Below are 14,915 nucleotides of genomic sequence, written 5' to 3'. Positions count from 1 at the left end.
TGGGAGCGACCCGATTTTCCAGGTGTTGTGTGTGGTGTTGTGTGTCACAGTTTCCCTTGGCTAGGAAAGGGAATTTCCTTCCCCCTTGCGCTTCCTGGGTGAGGCAATGCCTCGCCCTGCTTCAGCTCTCGCTTGTTGGGCTGCACCCACAGTCTGACACACCCCCGTAAGATGAACCTGGTACCTCAGTTGGAAATGCAGAAATCACCCATCTTCTGTGTTGCTCACGCTGGGAGCTGGAGGCTGGAGCTGTTCCTATTCAGCCATCTTGGCGCCACAGTAGTGCTTTCTTCTTAGGAATAAAAAACAAAGGTATACATTATAATTGATGATTACATTTTTACTAAATGCAGCAAGGCCAAGTTCAATTTCATTTAATTCAGCAAACTGTTGAGTGCCTCCTATATGCCGAGTCCTAAGACAGATGCTAGGGCATAAGATGAACAGATCATGGTCCCTGGCCTCAAAGTGCTCTCGCTGCTAGCTTGAGAATTTGAGCCTTGGGGAGCACCTGAAGGCTTGTGTTCCTTCTGCTGGCCCCACAGCCAGTGAGATCTTTTGTAGCATGAATAGGAGAGAGAAAAGTGTGGCCACAGAGCATGGACATGGTGGGCAGACAGGTGGTCTACGTCTAAACTCCTGCTCTCCTCTCTGCCTTTGCAATGCTGAACATATTACATCCTCTGCTTTCTGATCTGTAAAATGGGAATAAGCCATACTTCAGAGTTGAGAGGACTAGACCAAGTGATGTCAAGCAACTGGTTGCCACCTGACCCTCTGTAAAGTGTTCTGTCGCCAGGACTGTGGTGGTGATGGTTACTGTTATTAGTACTAACCTGCTGCTGTACCTCTGTTTTCTTATAGCCATGGAGCCCATCACCCAAGACAAACGTGTCTCTCAGGGCCATAACGGAGACCTGTACTTCTCCAACGTGATGCTACAGGACATGCAGACTGACTACAGTTGCAACGCCCGCTTCCACTTCACCCACACCATCCAGCAGAAGAACCCTTTCACCCTCAAGGTCCTCACCAGTAAGTGCAGGCCCCTGCCGGGGGCTGGGGGCCAGGGAAAGAAGCCCACTGACCCCACCCAGCCCTAGGTACCTGAGTCTAGGGGGAGACTTGTCCTTGAGGCTGAGCTAGAAATCCTTCCAGCTCATGGTGCCTGAGCCATTTCAGCTGCTCTTAAATGATCTCTCTTGATTGTGAAACCTTGAGTTAAACTTGGTCCTACTCTAAGTTAATTCTTCTTAAATTCTGGTGGGAATCAGAATCACCTTAGAACTTGGCAGTGTACCCAGAACCAGCCTATTGCACCTCAACAGCCCTGAGCCTCTTTGTTCTTTATGAGCCCTCCAGGTAATTCAAGTGCACCCCAGAGTCTGAGAACCACTGCTTCCAGTGGTCATCTAGAACCCCTCTCCAGACCCAGCTTGATTATTTCTTTTATTTCTTCTCATTGCTTGGTTATCTTTATTTCTACAAGAAACCCATAGCAGAAAATATGAAAATTAGTGGAGACACCAAAATAAATTGTATTTGATTCTGTAATATGTATATGCTGAACCATATGGAATCGCTATGTTTGTAAGTTGCAGGCTTATGTTTTAGTTTTATTTGTTTTCATTTCTATTCTCTGATTCTGTTTGACTGGTACAAAAGCAAATCAGCATTTCCTGACCCATTATAGCGTTGGTGGCTCTCCCTTGAGGAGAGAGAGAAGCTTAGTCAGAAATGTTCTTCTTGGCAAGGACAAAGCAGCCTAGAGCTTTTGCTGCAAAGTCTCAGCCCACTCAGGATGTTGGAAGTTCTCTATGTTGCTGTACACCATGGATTTGTAACACGCCTTCCATAAAGGAGCCCCCCAAAGAATAGACCTTAGTCTGGCTCATACTGTGAGTGTTGTTTTCGATGCTCTGGACAGTGAGGATTGTCGGGGAGGCCAGTAGAGATCACCATGTGGGTGCTGGCAGTTTGCAAAGGTCAGAGAAAATAGGCTGACCCTGGCTTCCTGGAGCCCCTGCAGAGGTGGTGGACAATGGCTCCCCATGTGGATGTGGGTCAGGAGAGGTTCGGGCGACATCACTTCTCATTCTGGACAGGTAGGGGGTGTAGCCATTAGCATTCTCTTTCTTCCTCCCCATCCCTGCTGATGATGGAGGCAGGTGGTCCTGAGAGCTGACAGCCCCATGCTCCATTTTCACCATGGCACAGAGGTGGATCCAAAAGGAAGCAGCTTCCTTTTTTCTTCCCCTTCTCATGGTTTTTTTTCTTTCTTTCTTTCTTTCTTTCTTTCTTTCTTTCTTTCTTTCTTTCTTTCTTTCTTTCTTTCTTTCTTTCTTTCTTTCTTTCTTTTCTTTCTTTCTTTCTTTCTCTCTCTCTCTCTCTTTCTTTCTTTCACCTTTTCATTTTCTTTCTTTTTCTTTTTCACTTCCTTCTTTATTTCTCCTCCCTCTTTCTTGTTCTTTCTTCTTTTCCCTCTCTCTGTTCTGTCTTGGAACTCCATTCTGCCTCCCCTCTAATCACCGCCTCCTGCCTCTGCAGTGTCCCCACGCACTGATCTGCGTTGGTGTTGGGCTGCCGAAGGTAGTAGCCGGCAGGGTTGCCTGACACCTGCAGCAAGCCCCTCGCATTACTGGCAGGGTGACCTGGCTTCACTCTGGTTGCTCCCCTGTCCCTGGCTTTCTCATTCCTGACCCAAGCCCAGGGAGACCCTTGGAGGAGAAAGTTGGTTTGTCTGCAGTGTCTCCTCGGTCCTGCCAACTGGCTAGGCTGGGGAGGACAGTGTGATCTGCTCAGAACCTCGGAGTGGCCTCAGCAGTCAGGACAGGACTAACAGCATTGGCACGGGGAGGAGCAGGGATGTCAAAACAAGATAAGATGCTCGCTGAGCTGAGACTGGACAGCCATCAGCGTCACCGCCAGGGCCCCTCTCTCCCTGCCCGGATGATGCTGGAAGTCAGCCTGCTGCTTTTGGAACTGAGTCAGTTGACCTTCTGCCATCCTGGGCAAAACCCATCACTGTCACTCAGAGTAGAGCAGTGGCCAAGCGATTGAGGTGGTAAAGAGTCTTCCTCTGTAGAATTAACCAACTTCCTCTGCAGTTAGAGATTTAAACAACATGTTGGAGTTGGACTTTCCAGAAACACTCTTTTCTCTACCAGAAAAAGTAAGGGATGTTTGTTAATGCTTCATTTCTGGGTCCTCTATTCCACTGAAAACTCTTTCCTCTGAATGGTGAGAAACCCCCTAGGTGATTGGAACAGAGCCCCATCAGCTTCCTGGAGTTCTCCCAGGGGTAGCTCTGGCTAGGAGCAAGTTCTGGGCATCTGAGCCAGCCCAGAATTGGGCACAGCTGCTTAAAATAGCACATTGGTGCTCTCTCTACTTTCCTGTCTGGAGAGGACACAGGCTTTCTCTTGTACCTTCAGAAGCAGGTCTGGGGTTGGAGGCAAAGCAGTCAGGCAGGGGCCGCTTCAAAGGCCCTATTCTTACCAGGTGCTCCTTTCACAGTTTGCCCATTTGGGAAGAAATAAATCTCATCATGTCCCATTTTCATTACCTGCATTGAAGGAAGTTGACAATGGTATGTAATGCAAAATACTGGGTAATCTGAAATCATTTTTAAAACCTGGGATGCAGTCAAAGATAAGCAGTGGAGTTGGGCTACAAAGCTGGGCCCATCCCACTTTGCCCATGCTGTAACAGGTGCTGGGTGCCTCCTGATGCAGTAAGAGGCAACTGTGGTAAGCGAGGAGGGTCCTCCCTGAGGCAGACACCAGAGCACACCCCTTCTTCCCCCTGATGTCTAAATGACCTTCTTGGAGCAGTCAAGTAAGTTTCCCTGAATTTCTCACATGTGCTCCAGAATTCACAAACCATGAGGTCAGTTCTGGGCATGGGCTACTTCTCTGGAGAGAGATAGGTTGCATTTCACCTGGTGACATGGGAGCATGAAGGAAGGGCCGTGTCATCTGTGTTTGCCACCATCCACCCCCAGGAGAGGAAAAGAGTTGCCTCCCAAGACCAGCTGCAGCCCCAACCTGCCCTTGGGCCAGCCCATCTCTTCGTTACATTGTGGATTAGTTCCTGCCTTTAGCTCCAGATGGATCCAAGCAGACTTCCCAAACAGGCTGGGTCTCTATACCAAACCCCATCTGAGGAGAGAGTTTTGAATAATGAAAATCTTCCTACCAGGTGGTAAGCAGATTTGGGATGCAATGCAATGCCAGTCCCAGAAAAGGACTCTCATACCTCTTGCAACTAGTTGTAACAGGATTGGATCTGTCGTCAAATATGCAAATGTTTTGGCAGAGCCCCTGTTGTCCCTCAGGCAGTTGGATCGTGTTCTGAGCTCCTCAGGGCCATCTGCTTGGCTTCCAGTCAGCTGCACCCCACCCCCTTTTAGTACTGTCACAGTTTGAACCCAGTCGCTGGGAGGGACCGGAGGTAGAGAGGGAAAAGCTCCTTTAGGACACTGGCGTGATGATGTGTCCTCTTCTGAAATGTCTTTCTCACTAAGGAGTAAATGCCACAAGTTTGAATTACCTAACACTGGAACTGAAGCCACTGATCTTGCTCCATAAAGAATGTCTTCAATCCTGCATAGTCTAGAGAGCTTCGAACCTCCAGAATGTTCAGCAGGACTTTCCTAGTCTGAAGTGTAGAACTCACAGTTTGCACTTTCTCCTGTCCCAAGCACCATTTCTAAATTCTAAAGCCTGAACCTCAGGGATGCGCTCCCCACCTCACTGAACCACTCCCGGCATCCTCTTACAAGGAGGGCTTTCTGCCAACAGAGACATCTCCAAGATCATAGTGGTACCCACCTGGTCAGACTGCAGTGACACATGTTGCTGGGTGTGGCCAGGGCCCCTTGGCCCCACTCTTTTGGTCAATGACCTCCTCCCATTTACCGCCAACCCCCTGCAGCTTAGCTTCTGCCCAGGCAGGACTTTGCTCTTCCCCGGAGCTCACTAACACTCCTTTCTCTTTAGCTGCTCCAAGAGCTGGCCTGACCCAGAGTCCTGGGAACTGAGGATTTTGATAAGAAGGAGTTGTTCAAAAGACGGCTACAGGACACCACTAATCCTTCTCTCATTTGTTTGAAAATATAGCAGGACCAAATAATTAAAGTTCAAACCTAATTTCTTTAATTTAAAAAAAAACCATTATTTTATTATTGCCTTCTTTTGCAGGATTTAACCTTTTTTTTTCTCCTTTTGTGGGCTGTTTTGTGTTGCTTGTTCTTCACCGAGCGTATTGCCTTTCCAAATATGCCGTGTCTTTCCTTTGCAAAAGACCACTGCTGCCCTCCTCGGTTGTTTTTGTGGCTTTGCATTTGTTTTTTCTCTCCCCGTTTATGCCTCTGTGACTTCTCCGTGGCCTCCTGTTTGCTCACCCTCTTTTGTTTATTACAGACCACCCTTATAATGACTCGTCCTTAAGAAACCACCCTGACATGTACAGTGGTGAGTCGCAGCGGTAACCTTGGGAGTAACCTTGCCTGTGCTAACCCCAGTTTGCCTAACTTGACTGATACCACATCATTAACTCCTGCTGGGTGGCAGCTGGCCCAGCCAGGGTGCCAAGATGACACCTCCAGAAGGCTGCCTGCCAGGAGGCAGTGTGGGGGTTTGAGGTGGCCCACCTGGTGGTGTGGTCTCCTCTAACAGGCATGCCTGAAGTTGCTGAATTCTCAACAAGTTGTTCAAACCAGGGTAGGATTTCAAAAAAACTTCTTGAAAAGCAGAAACTTTTACTGAAAAGTAGAAGCTTAGGAATCAGGGATGGACGGATGGAGAATATCTTAGAATAGGTGAGTTCCATAGTGAAGAGGAAACAGGAAGTCTGGTTCCTATTGGTAGTTGAAAGAACACAGAAAGCTTGTTAGTATGTTCAGTTAACTCTTACGTGTCGAGATAGGAATTGCCTGCTTTGTAATCTCACCTTAGTTACCGGGAGTACCATTTCACAGCGAGGTCTCATGTCTCTTTAAAATCCGTCTGGACAATAGGAGTAAGAGTCCAGCTCTGAGTTCTCTTTCAAGATGAGTATAAATGAGGTGAAACCATCCACTGTACCCTCTCACCTGGGCCTCTCCCCTCCTCTGGTAGCGTATGCAAATCCAGTGCCCACCAGTCCACACTTGCGAGATGTGGAACAATTACAGTGAGGCATGGTTCTAACTCATCACACAGCTGGTTGCTCAGTCTGATTAATAAGGTAATTGGCTGTTTCCACACCTGAGTTACCCCTCACCATGGCTCAAATATGTGTTATTTTCCCTGAGCAGCCAGAGGCACCATCATTTGCTGACTCTGGTGAGGCAGCTGGCCCCCATCATTAGTTATGCCTCAGAAGCTGAGGCTACAGGTCTCCAAGGGACATCACTGTGGGCTGAAACAGATAGGAAGTGTCTGCACTGCGATGTGCTAATATAAAGGATGATGAGTGACTGGAGTAGGGGATGGGATGAAGGAGCGGGAGTCAGAGAGAAAGAGGCAAAGGCTCTAACTTGGCACCAAGCAGCTAGAACCACACTGAGATCCTGCCAAAGAGATTTACTACCCAAGGAATCAGGGGACCTTTGTTGGATTCTAAGCATTGTTTGTTTTCAAGATAATGGGGCCATCCACTATTGTGTTAAGAGCCCCAGAGCCCTGGTATGGAATGGGCCTTGTTTAAATTGGATTCCAGGTAATCTGTTATAGGAAGTATTCTGTAAGCCAGAGTATATCAGAGCCAGAAGGTCCCTTAGACACCATCTGGTCTAAGTTCCTCACTTTATGGAAGATAAGTCATGCAGGGGAACATATGCATAGAGTTGTTTTATCAATGGAATAAGTTTGAGTGATTCTGGTCACTTAAACCAGTTTGTGACCGTTGATCAAACTATTCTTGCACGAGAATGAGTGGGAGTTATGAGACCCATCCAGGACTAGGAAACAAGCAAAGCTTACAAAAGTTGATGTGGAGATTGACCCCTTGTCCTCAATCCAGGGTTGGATGGAGTTGACCCAAGTATGAAGCTGCCGGAAAGGATATAAAGTCAAAGGAAGACATATTTTGAACACAAAGCAGCTAGGCTGATGCTTCTAGCAAGATATCAAAGGGAAAAGGAAGGAAGGAAGATGACTTCTTTCTGGAGTGCAGGCATCTGGACAGAGAGACTTGATGAAAAGTGCCCAGTGCATCTGTTTGGCTCTGAAATATGGCATGTCCCTTTTGTAGCAGGAGGGCCACCCCATACTTCTATTTTGTTTTGTTTTAGTGATTTCTAGAGTGGATTGGTATCCTCTGAACGTTGCCAGGTGCCCCCTGACCTGCTGAGTGGCAGGAGAATCTGGTCTGAGATTGTAACTTACCACTTAGGGTTCACCCAGGTGAGGAGATTAAGGAGGTGGTTAAGAGTGTGTGCTCTGGGGTAGACTGCCTTGAATTAAATCCAAGGTCCGGGACATACCATTGAGTGATGCTGGGTAAGTCATTTAGTCTCAGAACTTTAATGTTCTCATCCGCCAAATGGATGTATTACCTGTCTCATAGGATTGTTGTGAAGATTAAACAGGATAATGTGCTTATGGTTCCTAGTATGTGTCGGGCACATTCTCGATACTTAACAAATGTTACCCATTATTGGTTTTAAAGGGAATGGTTTAGTGTTGACTGTATCCTGGATAGTTCCTCTATGTTTCTGAAATTAAGAAGGACACAGAGAACTTAAAGAGAAGCCAAGGGGAGAAAAGCAGGTGCAATTATAGGAAGAAAGTACCATAGAGGGAGAAATTGTAGGGCAGATCAGAGAAACAAAAGCTGTTCAGATCCTCAGCTGTGCTGAGAACTGCATAAGAAGAAAAGCTCCAACTACTGCATATGGGATTTGGGTTAGACTTACAGGAGAAATTTCCTGGCACTGAAAGGTATCAAATATTACAAGACAAAGAGTTTTTCCTATCTTCTGGGGTTGTTTGGTCAGCCATTCCTAGAGTGAGAGAGGTGGATGAGATGCCAAGAATCTGGCCCCATGAGTCTCTGGTTCTCAATTCTGAAAATCGAAAGCAGCAAAGTGGTCTGGATGTAGGATCCAGATGCCCCTAAAAGCTGTTTTTGGCAGAGGTCCTCAGATACGTCTGATTCGTTGAACCCTCTTGTCCTGTTAACACATAGCACTTGACAGAGGGGGGCAACTAAGATTGTCAGCAGTCTTGGTGTTTCCTCCGAAGAGATGATCAAGAGGCATTTTTCACTGGACCTTTAAGGCCAACATGGTCAAGGCATTGTCATCTGTTGTCTGCTCGCTGACCGTATTCCCCCAGAAACCCATGAGCCCACTCTGAGCCACAGCTTACAAGAGCAGGAGAGGACTGGCTGTCCCTGGGCAAGAAGTCAGATGGGCCTGTGAGGGAAGCTCTTCCTGAATCCACACAGATATGAGCTTTAGCATATGAACTCTGAGTTTGATCAGGCATTAGGTCAGACCCCACTCTGAAGATCAGGGCGAATAACTAATACTCTCCAGGGACCCCTGCCTCCATGATGAAAGAGGGTATCCCATGATAAGATGAAACAGTCATCTGCCACCATTTAGAGTTTCATCTAGTAATCACTGTTGTCTTAGAGTTTTCCTGTCTCTACTTCTGCAGGGAAGGAAATTAGGCACCCTCTTTGAGAACAGTAGCTCTCAAAGCCACCAGCTATATTATCCTTCCTAAATTTTCATATGAGTTCCTCCTGCTGCAATTGACTGCATTTCTTCATAACCTTTCCTTTAGGGCCGTCCATCTCATTCCTTAATGATACTGTGTCCCCCAAATCTTCTTCAAGTTTCCATGCCTTTAAGAATCCAACTGAGGTGACTTCAACGCTGCTGAATTCCCTCCTCAGCTTCTTTTTTCCACCTTGGGCCTGAGTTTTTTAATAGCCACTGAGGAGAGATGGGATCTTAGCTGAGATAGTGAGAATAGTAAAACACAGTGGAAGAGTTTCACCAGAGCACCTCACCAAAACAAAAATATCTTTCTCCTTTACCTCTTTTGCCCTTGGGTTTTCTTTGGTTTGAATAAGAAAGATATTCCTGAAGCTGACTGTCAGAAGTAGGAACAAGTGGGATGCCCATCTTTAGACAGAGAGGCAATGTAGAGTGGGTGGAAAGCACAGGTTTTTGGTGCTAAATGGCACATAATCAAAAACATAACTAGCTTGTAACCTTGGGCAAGTCTGTTGACTTCACTGAGCCTCAGTTGCCTCTGCTGAAAATGGGGATACAACCCTCCAGGTTTGCTGTGAGGATTAAGCACAAATGGTGGTGTGGTTGGAGCTGTCAGCACAGTGCATGGTCCCTAGCAAACGTTCACTGAATGGTGGCCCTGATTAGGACCTCTGACTTTTAGGATGCTCTCCCTTTTTTTTGAACTTTGGCTTTTTTCCAGTAGCTTCTCCTTCTTTAGGATAATTCTATTGTTGCAAGCCCACATCCTACAAACGCAATATTGCTATAACCTTTTTATAGTGACAGTTACAGCACGTCAAGGCACCCACAGCGGGACTCTGTGCTAAATTTTCCTCCTTCCCATCATTATTGCTTTGCTGGGTTGTGTGTGCTCGTGGTGTCACATGTTATGGTGTAAATTAAATGTCCATAGGGTCACAGATTGGTTTCTGCAGATTTCGTCCGAGTGTGGAAGGAGTATGACGACTGAGCTGGGATCTCTTCCACATAATCCCAGGGTTCCCAGCTCTCGACGGATTCACCAACCTGACAACAGAGCCTTCTGCCCTAGAATCTCCTTTCCTCATAGTGCCCCTGCGTCTTGGTTGTTTTGGTGATTCCGTGATGGTGGGTGGGAGGAAGCTGTTGGTGTCGGGCTTCCTTGGTGCTGAGAATTGGATGCTACAAGAGTTATAGATATAGATGATAACCAATTAACCACATAATGGATTAACCCCTTCAGTAGTCACTATTGTAATGTGTGTGCTGGTGGGACAGATGAGGCATCTACAGAAAGAGAAATAATATGGGTTAAATTGCTGCCTTATTTTTTGTTATCTTCTTCCCCTTCAATCCATTCACCTCATAAACCTTTGTTGAGCATTTGCTGTATGTCGTGTATTGTACCATCAGCCTAGTTACCCTCTGCACATGTTTCATCCTTTCTTCTTTTGACAAAAAGATAAAATAGAAGCAAACTCTATGAATTGCACTCTACTGGTACCAAGGGAGAGAGTTGAGTGCCCCAGAACAGGAGCCCCACTGGTGCAGCCAGGCCCCAGCAAACCCAGCAAGCTCCTTTAGGAAGCACCAGTTACATGGGGATAAAGTCCCCCCGCACTCTGTCCTCACTCTACCAGCACCGATTCACCCATTAAACCCTGGATAACCATCTTCATCCTCACCCCAGGCGTCTCTGAGGCCTCCCAGCTCCTGGCAGCCCTGCCTTCCCTCCACCTCTCCCTTGTCCAGCTGAGTCTAAGACTCCGTTAAACGCATGGGTGGACTCAGCTTCTGTTTTTGTTTTTAGCCATTCTTGTGTATGATCGTACACCTTGGCCAGGAGGTACTTCCTCCAGTTTCCCTTTTGCCTTGGGGTTTCCGGATGGAAAATTCTTATTCTTTTCCCTTCCATCTTACCCATTCCCCTAGAGCTATACGAAGAGCTCTGGGGGAAGAGGTGAGGCTCGGGGAAGGTGGGGTTCACTCTGTCATGGGTAGATCCATGCTGGCACAACCCTTCTACAGAGAAACAACCATCCTGAAAATGCCAATCTCTGTGAGCCACCTGGCCTTCAAGACCTGCATGAATCTCATTGATTTCAGACCCATGACTGTTCCGGCCTAGTTGAATTATAGATCACCTCCTCCAACTTGGCAGCCACTTTTCTCTCACCCCCTCCCCGAGCAACTCACATGTAATTACTATTCCCTTCCCCAGCCGTCTTCCCAAGTCATTAGTGAGGAGGCAGAATGGTCTTGGCCCCAGAGTGATTTCCTGTCATCTCTGCTCATTAATTCTCTCCATGTCTTTGCTAAGCCATTAATAACTCCCCCTGCATTTCTGATTGTTTGTGCAGGCTTTGTGACTCCATCCCAGCACCTTGTTTTCAGGATCCCAAAGAGCAGGTTGTCTGTCCTGTGGCCCCAGTACATGCCTTCTCTGCTTCCAGATCCCTGCCTGGGGAGAAGGACCGCTGCTGAGATGGCCTGCTCTGGGGGCCACACAGTGGCCTCTGGGATCCCAACACAAGCTGCTCCGGAGTAGATCTCGCACTGCTCAGACAGCCCCTCCCCGTTTCAGGGAAGGGGAGATTCCCTGAACCTGAGGGAAGCTGGGCTCCTCCAGGCAGATCCTTTCAGAACCTAGAGCTCCTCTCACTCATGCTGGTGGGGCTGAGGAGCCCTGAGCTTCCTAACACACCTCACTTAATGAGATCCAAGTCCTTGGGGTGGTTTCAGCTGGGAGGATCCAGCAGGGGCGGTGATGCCGTTTCTTTCTAGCCTGACAGCATTGGCCTAGCGGCGTCTGCCTTCTGGAAGGAGGCTCACAGGAGTTTGTTCTCTCCTGTTTCAGCCCGAGGAGTTGCAGAAAGAACACCAAGCTTCATGTATCCCCAGGGCACTGCGAGCAGCCAGATGGTGCTTCGTGGCATGGACCTCCTGCTGGAATGCATCGCCTCCGGGGTGTATGTGCAGTTTGCAGCCCCTCTTCTAGCCACCCTCCAGGAGGATGGGGATGGGAGCTTGTTCATGCTCTTGTTAATGCCACATTTAGTGCACACCAGTAGCACAGCAGAAAGAGAAGCAAACAGCCCCTAGTGGGCAGGGTGTTGCAAACCATAGTCATCTCCATCCCATTCTGGCCATCTCTGTTTTGGATAATGAGGAAAGGTGATTAGGCATCCCGTATATGCGTTAGAATCTCGCGGGACGTTAGCTAAACCTTCAAGTTCTCTGTGGCTGAGCATCCTCCTCTGTACAGGAAAGATCAGCTCTTAGAGGACATGCATCCCCTGGGCCCAAGTATGCTTTTAGGCCACCTGGGTGTCCCCAGCTCTATAGAAGAGGAGAAGGGCCATGTTTAGTGATAACTTCTTTGTTTCCTGCCTGGCGCCTCTCCTAGCCCAACACCAGACATCGCATGGTACAAGAAAGGTGGGGACCTCCCATCTGACAAGGCCAAGTTTGAGAACTTTAATAAGGCCCTGCGTATCACCAATGTCTCCGAGGAAGACTCCGGGGAATATTTCTGCCTGGCCTCCAACAAGATGGGCAGCATCCGGCACACGATCTCGGTGAGAGTAAAGGGTACGTTGTGTGTATTTCTCATTATGATTATTTTGCCAACCCTGAACACCATGCCCACCCTTCCCTCTGAGGGTGGTTGGGGACAGAGTGAGTGGGGGAGACTTCCAGCCCACTGGCCAGTGGCTATGGCAATCTGCTATGGATGGTGTCACTCACTGGACGTGAGAGGGTGTGTGCATGCCCATGCATGGGGCAGAGGGTGTTAAGGGAAGGAGATCCACCTGACCATCACCCACCTCTCCTTGATGCCAACGCTCCCTCAGCAGGTGAATTTCCTCCCATGGCCCATTTGAATCATTCCCAGAGCCTTCTTTTTCCTTTCGTTTTGCATTCCCGTTCGTGATGTGTCACGTGAGCCCGTGCTGTCTGTGTACCTATGCATGATGATGTGCTGCTTTTTAAAACTGGGGAGAGCTTATGGCCAAAATTATTTTTTAAAATCCCTTCCTAACCCCCAAAGCAAAGAGGGCCCACCTGAGTGATTGCAGGCACCAGAGCGCATGGCGTCATGGGTCCCAGCCATGTGTGGCAGGCTGCACTGGTCACTGTTTGGTCTGGGGCTGCACAGATGGTTGAGATGATGATGTCCGAGACCAGAGTACAGGAACTTTCTTAGCACATGGTCGATTGATCTTGTGACCTTGGTTTCAGCACCATACACAAATTAGGGAGTTCTTAGACTTTAGGGGGTGGGGGTTGGGTATCAAGATCTTTGAGAATCTGATCTGAAAGGCTCACTTCTCAGAAAAACCCACATTTCTACATATTCACAAAATTGTCCAATCAATTGAATGAGGTGGCCAGCTAAGAACTGCTCTAGCCAGGTGTGGTGCCTCACATCTATAATCCCAGCACTTTGGGAGGCCGAGGCAGGCAGATTACGAGATCAGGAGATCGAGACCATCCTGGCCAACATAGTGAAACCCCATCTCTACTAAAATTACAAAAATTAGCTGGGCATGGTAGGGTGTGCCTGTAATCCCAGCTACTTGGAGACTGAGGCAGGAGAATTGCTTGAACCTGGGAGACGGAGGTTGTAGTGAGCCGAGATCGCGCCACTGCACTCCAGCCTGGGAGACAGAGCGAGACTCCATCTCAAAAAAAAAAAAAAAAAACTACTCTAACCAAAGTTCAGTGCCTAAAGGAATGAATATAAGGCTTTTCCTAAAGGGTCTGATCTTGCAAAACACAGATCCAGAGGGACCAGCACGGTGCCCGCTTTACCACCTTCCCTGGCAGTGGAGCCATTGGATGCACACCGCAGACACTAGTGACCTCAAAAAGCATTTGCACCCAGGCCTCCTGTGAGGATTCTGATTTAGTAGGTCTGAGACAGGTCCTAGCGTCCCTTTTTTTAAAAAAGCTCTTCAGGGGATTCTAATGAGCAGCCCCAGTTTAGAACTATTGTTCTGTGAACTCAAAATAGACGGATCAGCATCTGTGCAGCCAAGCCAGCCAGATACAGGCTGGACCAAGTTATCCCTGTGAGGACAAGCCCTGGGGCAGGTGGTGAGCACCTGGTGCTGGGACTCAGGGGCTCCTACCACACTAGAGGGAGACTACTTGGTTTCTTCTGCCTGTCCCATGCCATCTAACTCCCCTGCCTGTGCCTGTCATGTCTTCCAGCTGCTCCCTACTGGCTGGATGAACCCAAGAACCTTATCCTGGCTCCTGGCGAGGATGGGAGACTGGTGTGTCGAGCCAATGGAAACCCCAAACCCACTGTCCAGTGGATGGTGAATGGGGAACCTTTGCAATGTAAGTAGCGAGCTGTTGTCCTATCTGACTCTCATCTCTCTCCTATCAAAGGCTTCAGATTCCTGTCACTATGCCAGCGTTGGTCACACTAGAAGTTCAGGAAAAGAGAAGCCCACTGGTGGCTGCTTCTCAGTTGCCTATCTTTTTGGGCATCCCGAGAAATCTACCCTCTCTTTGTGTTACAGTACAGGAAGCCTGGAACTCTGTGGTCATATTCCCATGTTTAAGGGATTTCTGCTGTCTTGGGGTTTTTTAAATCTCTGCTTTCTTCCCCTGAAGAAGCCCAGTTGATGGCCTGGGGACTGTGGCTGCATCTCTTAGGGGTTGGGCTCTGAGTGACAGCTGGGGCTTGGAAGGTAGAGGAGAGCTCAGTAACCCCATTGTTGGTTACTCAAGTTCTGCTCTCTGCTGAGGGCAAAAGAAGAAGCAGGGTTGTACAATGATGTGAAATATTATGGTTAGATATGAGGAAGAGCAGATGCACAGGTGCAGTTTATTGAGTATGCTTAGACTTTGGGGACATTTAGTCCTGCCCAGGTGGATGGAGTAGATGACTCCAAGGCCCCTTATAATCAGTGGCCTTGGTCAAGTTTTCATATCATAGACTCTCTGGTTGCATTCACTTTTCAAAATGTCCTGTCCTCACTTTCTCTAAGTGGTCAGAGAAAATGTAAACAATGGTGTCAGCCAAATGGGGAAAATGTAGATGGCAAGAACTCAGAATCTAACTCAAGAACAGCAGCTGGTAGAAGCAGGTGGAGAAGGGGGGACACAGGTAGAGGAGAGGGTAAGAATTTACCTTTTTAGATATTTATTGTGCGCCACATTCTGTGCTAGATGCTGCACCCTTGTT

At 48.0% G+C, this 14,915-nt stretch overlaps 1 protein-coding gene across 9 annotated transcripts in view; it reads left to right on the top strand.

Annotated features, from left to right (window-relative positions):
• NFASC (neurofascin) overlaps positions 1-14,915 on the top strand; it is a 200,277-nt gene that overhangs the window by 135,042 nt on the left and 50,320 nt on the right. For all 9 annotated transcript variants that reach the window (XM_030935551.1, XM_030935548.1, XM_030935549.1 and 6 more), the window contains 4 exons: positions 865-1,035; positions 11,571-11,682; positions 12,120-12,304; positions 13,931-14,062. In XM_030935551.1, coding sequence (XP_030791411.1) covers positions 865-1,035; positions 11,571-11,682; positions 12,120-12,304; positions 13,931-14,062 — 600 coding nt within the window. The remainder of the gene's footprint in view (positions 1-864; positions 1,036-11,570; positions 11,683-12,119; positions 12,305-13,930; positions 14,063-14,915) is intronic.

The sequence above is a fragment of the Rhinopithecus roxellana genome, chromosome 8 (genome assembly GCF_007565055.1).
Source record: "Rhinopithecus roxellana isolate Shanxi Qingling chromosome 8, ASM756505v1, whole genome shotgun sequence".
In the NCBI taxonomy this organism is placed as follows: domain Eukaryota; kingdom Metazoa; phylum Chordata; class Mammalia; order Primates; family Cercopithecidae; genus Rhinopithecus; species Rhinopithecus roxellana.
The sequence above is the reverse complement of the archived record's forward strand: the minus strand, read 5'-3'. Positions and strand labels throughout refer to the sequence as shown.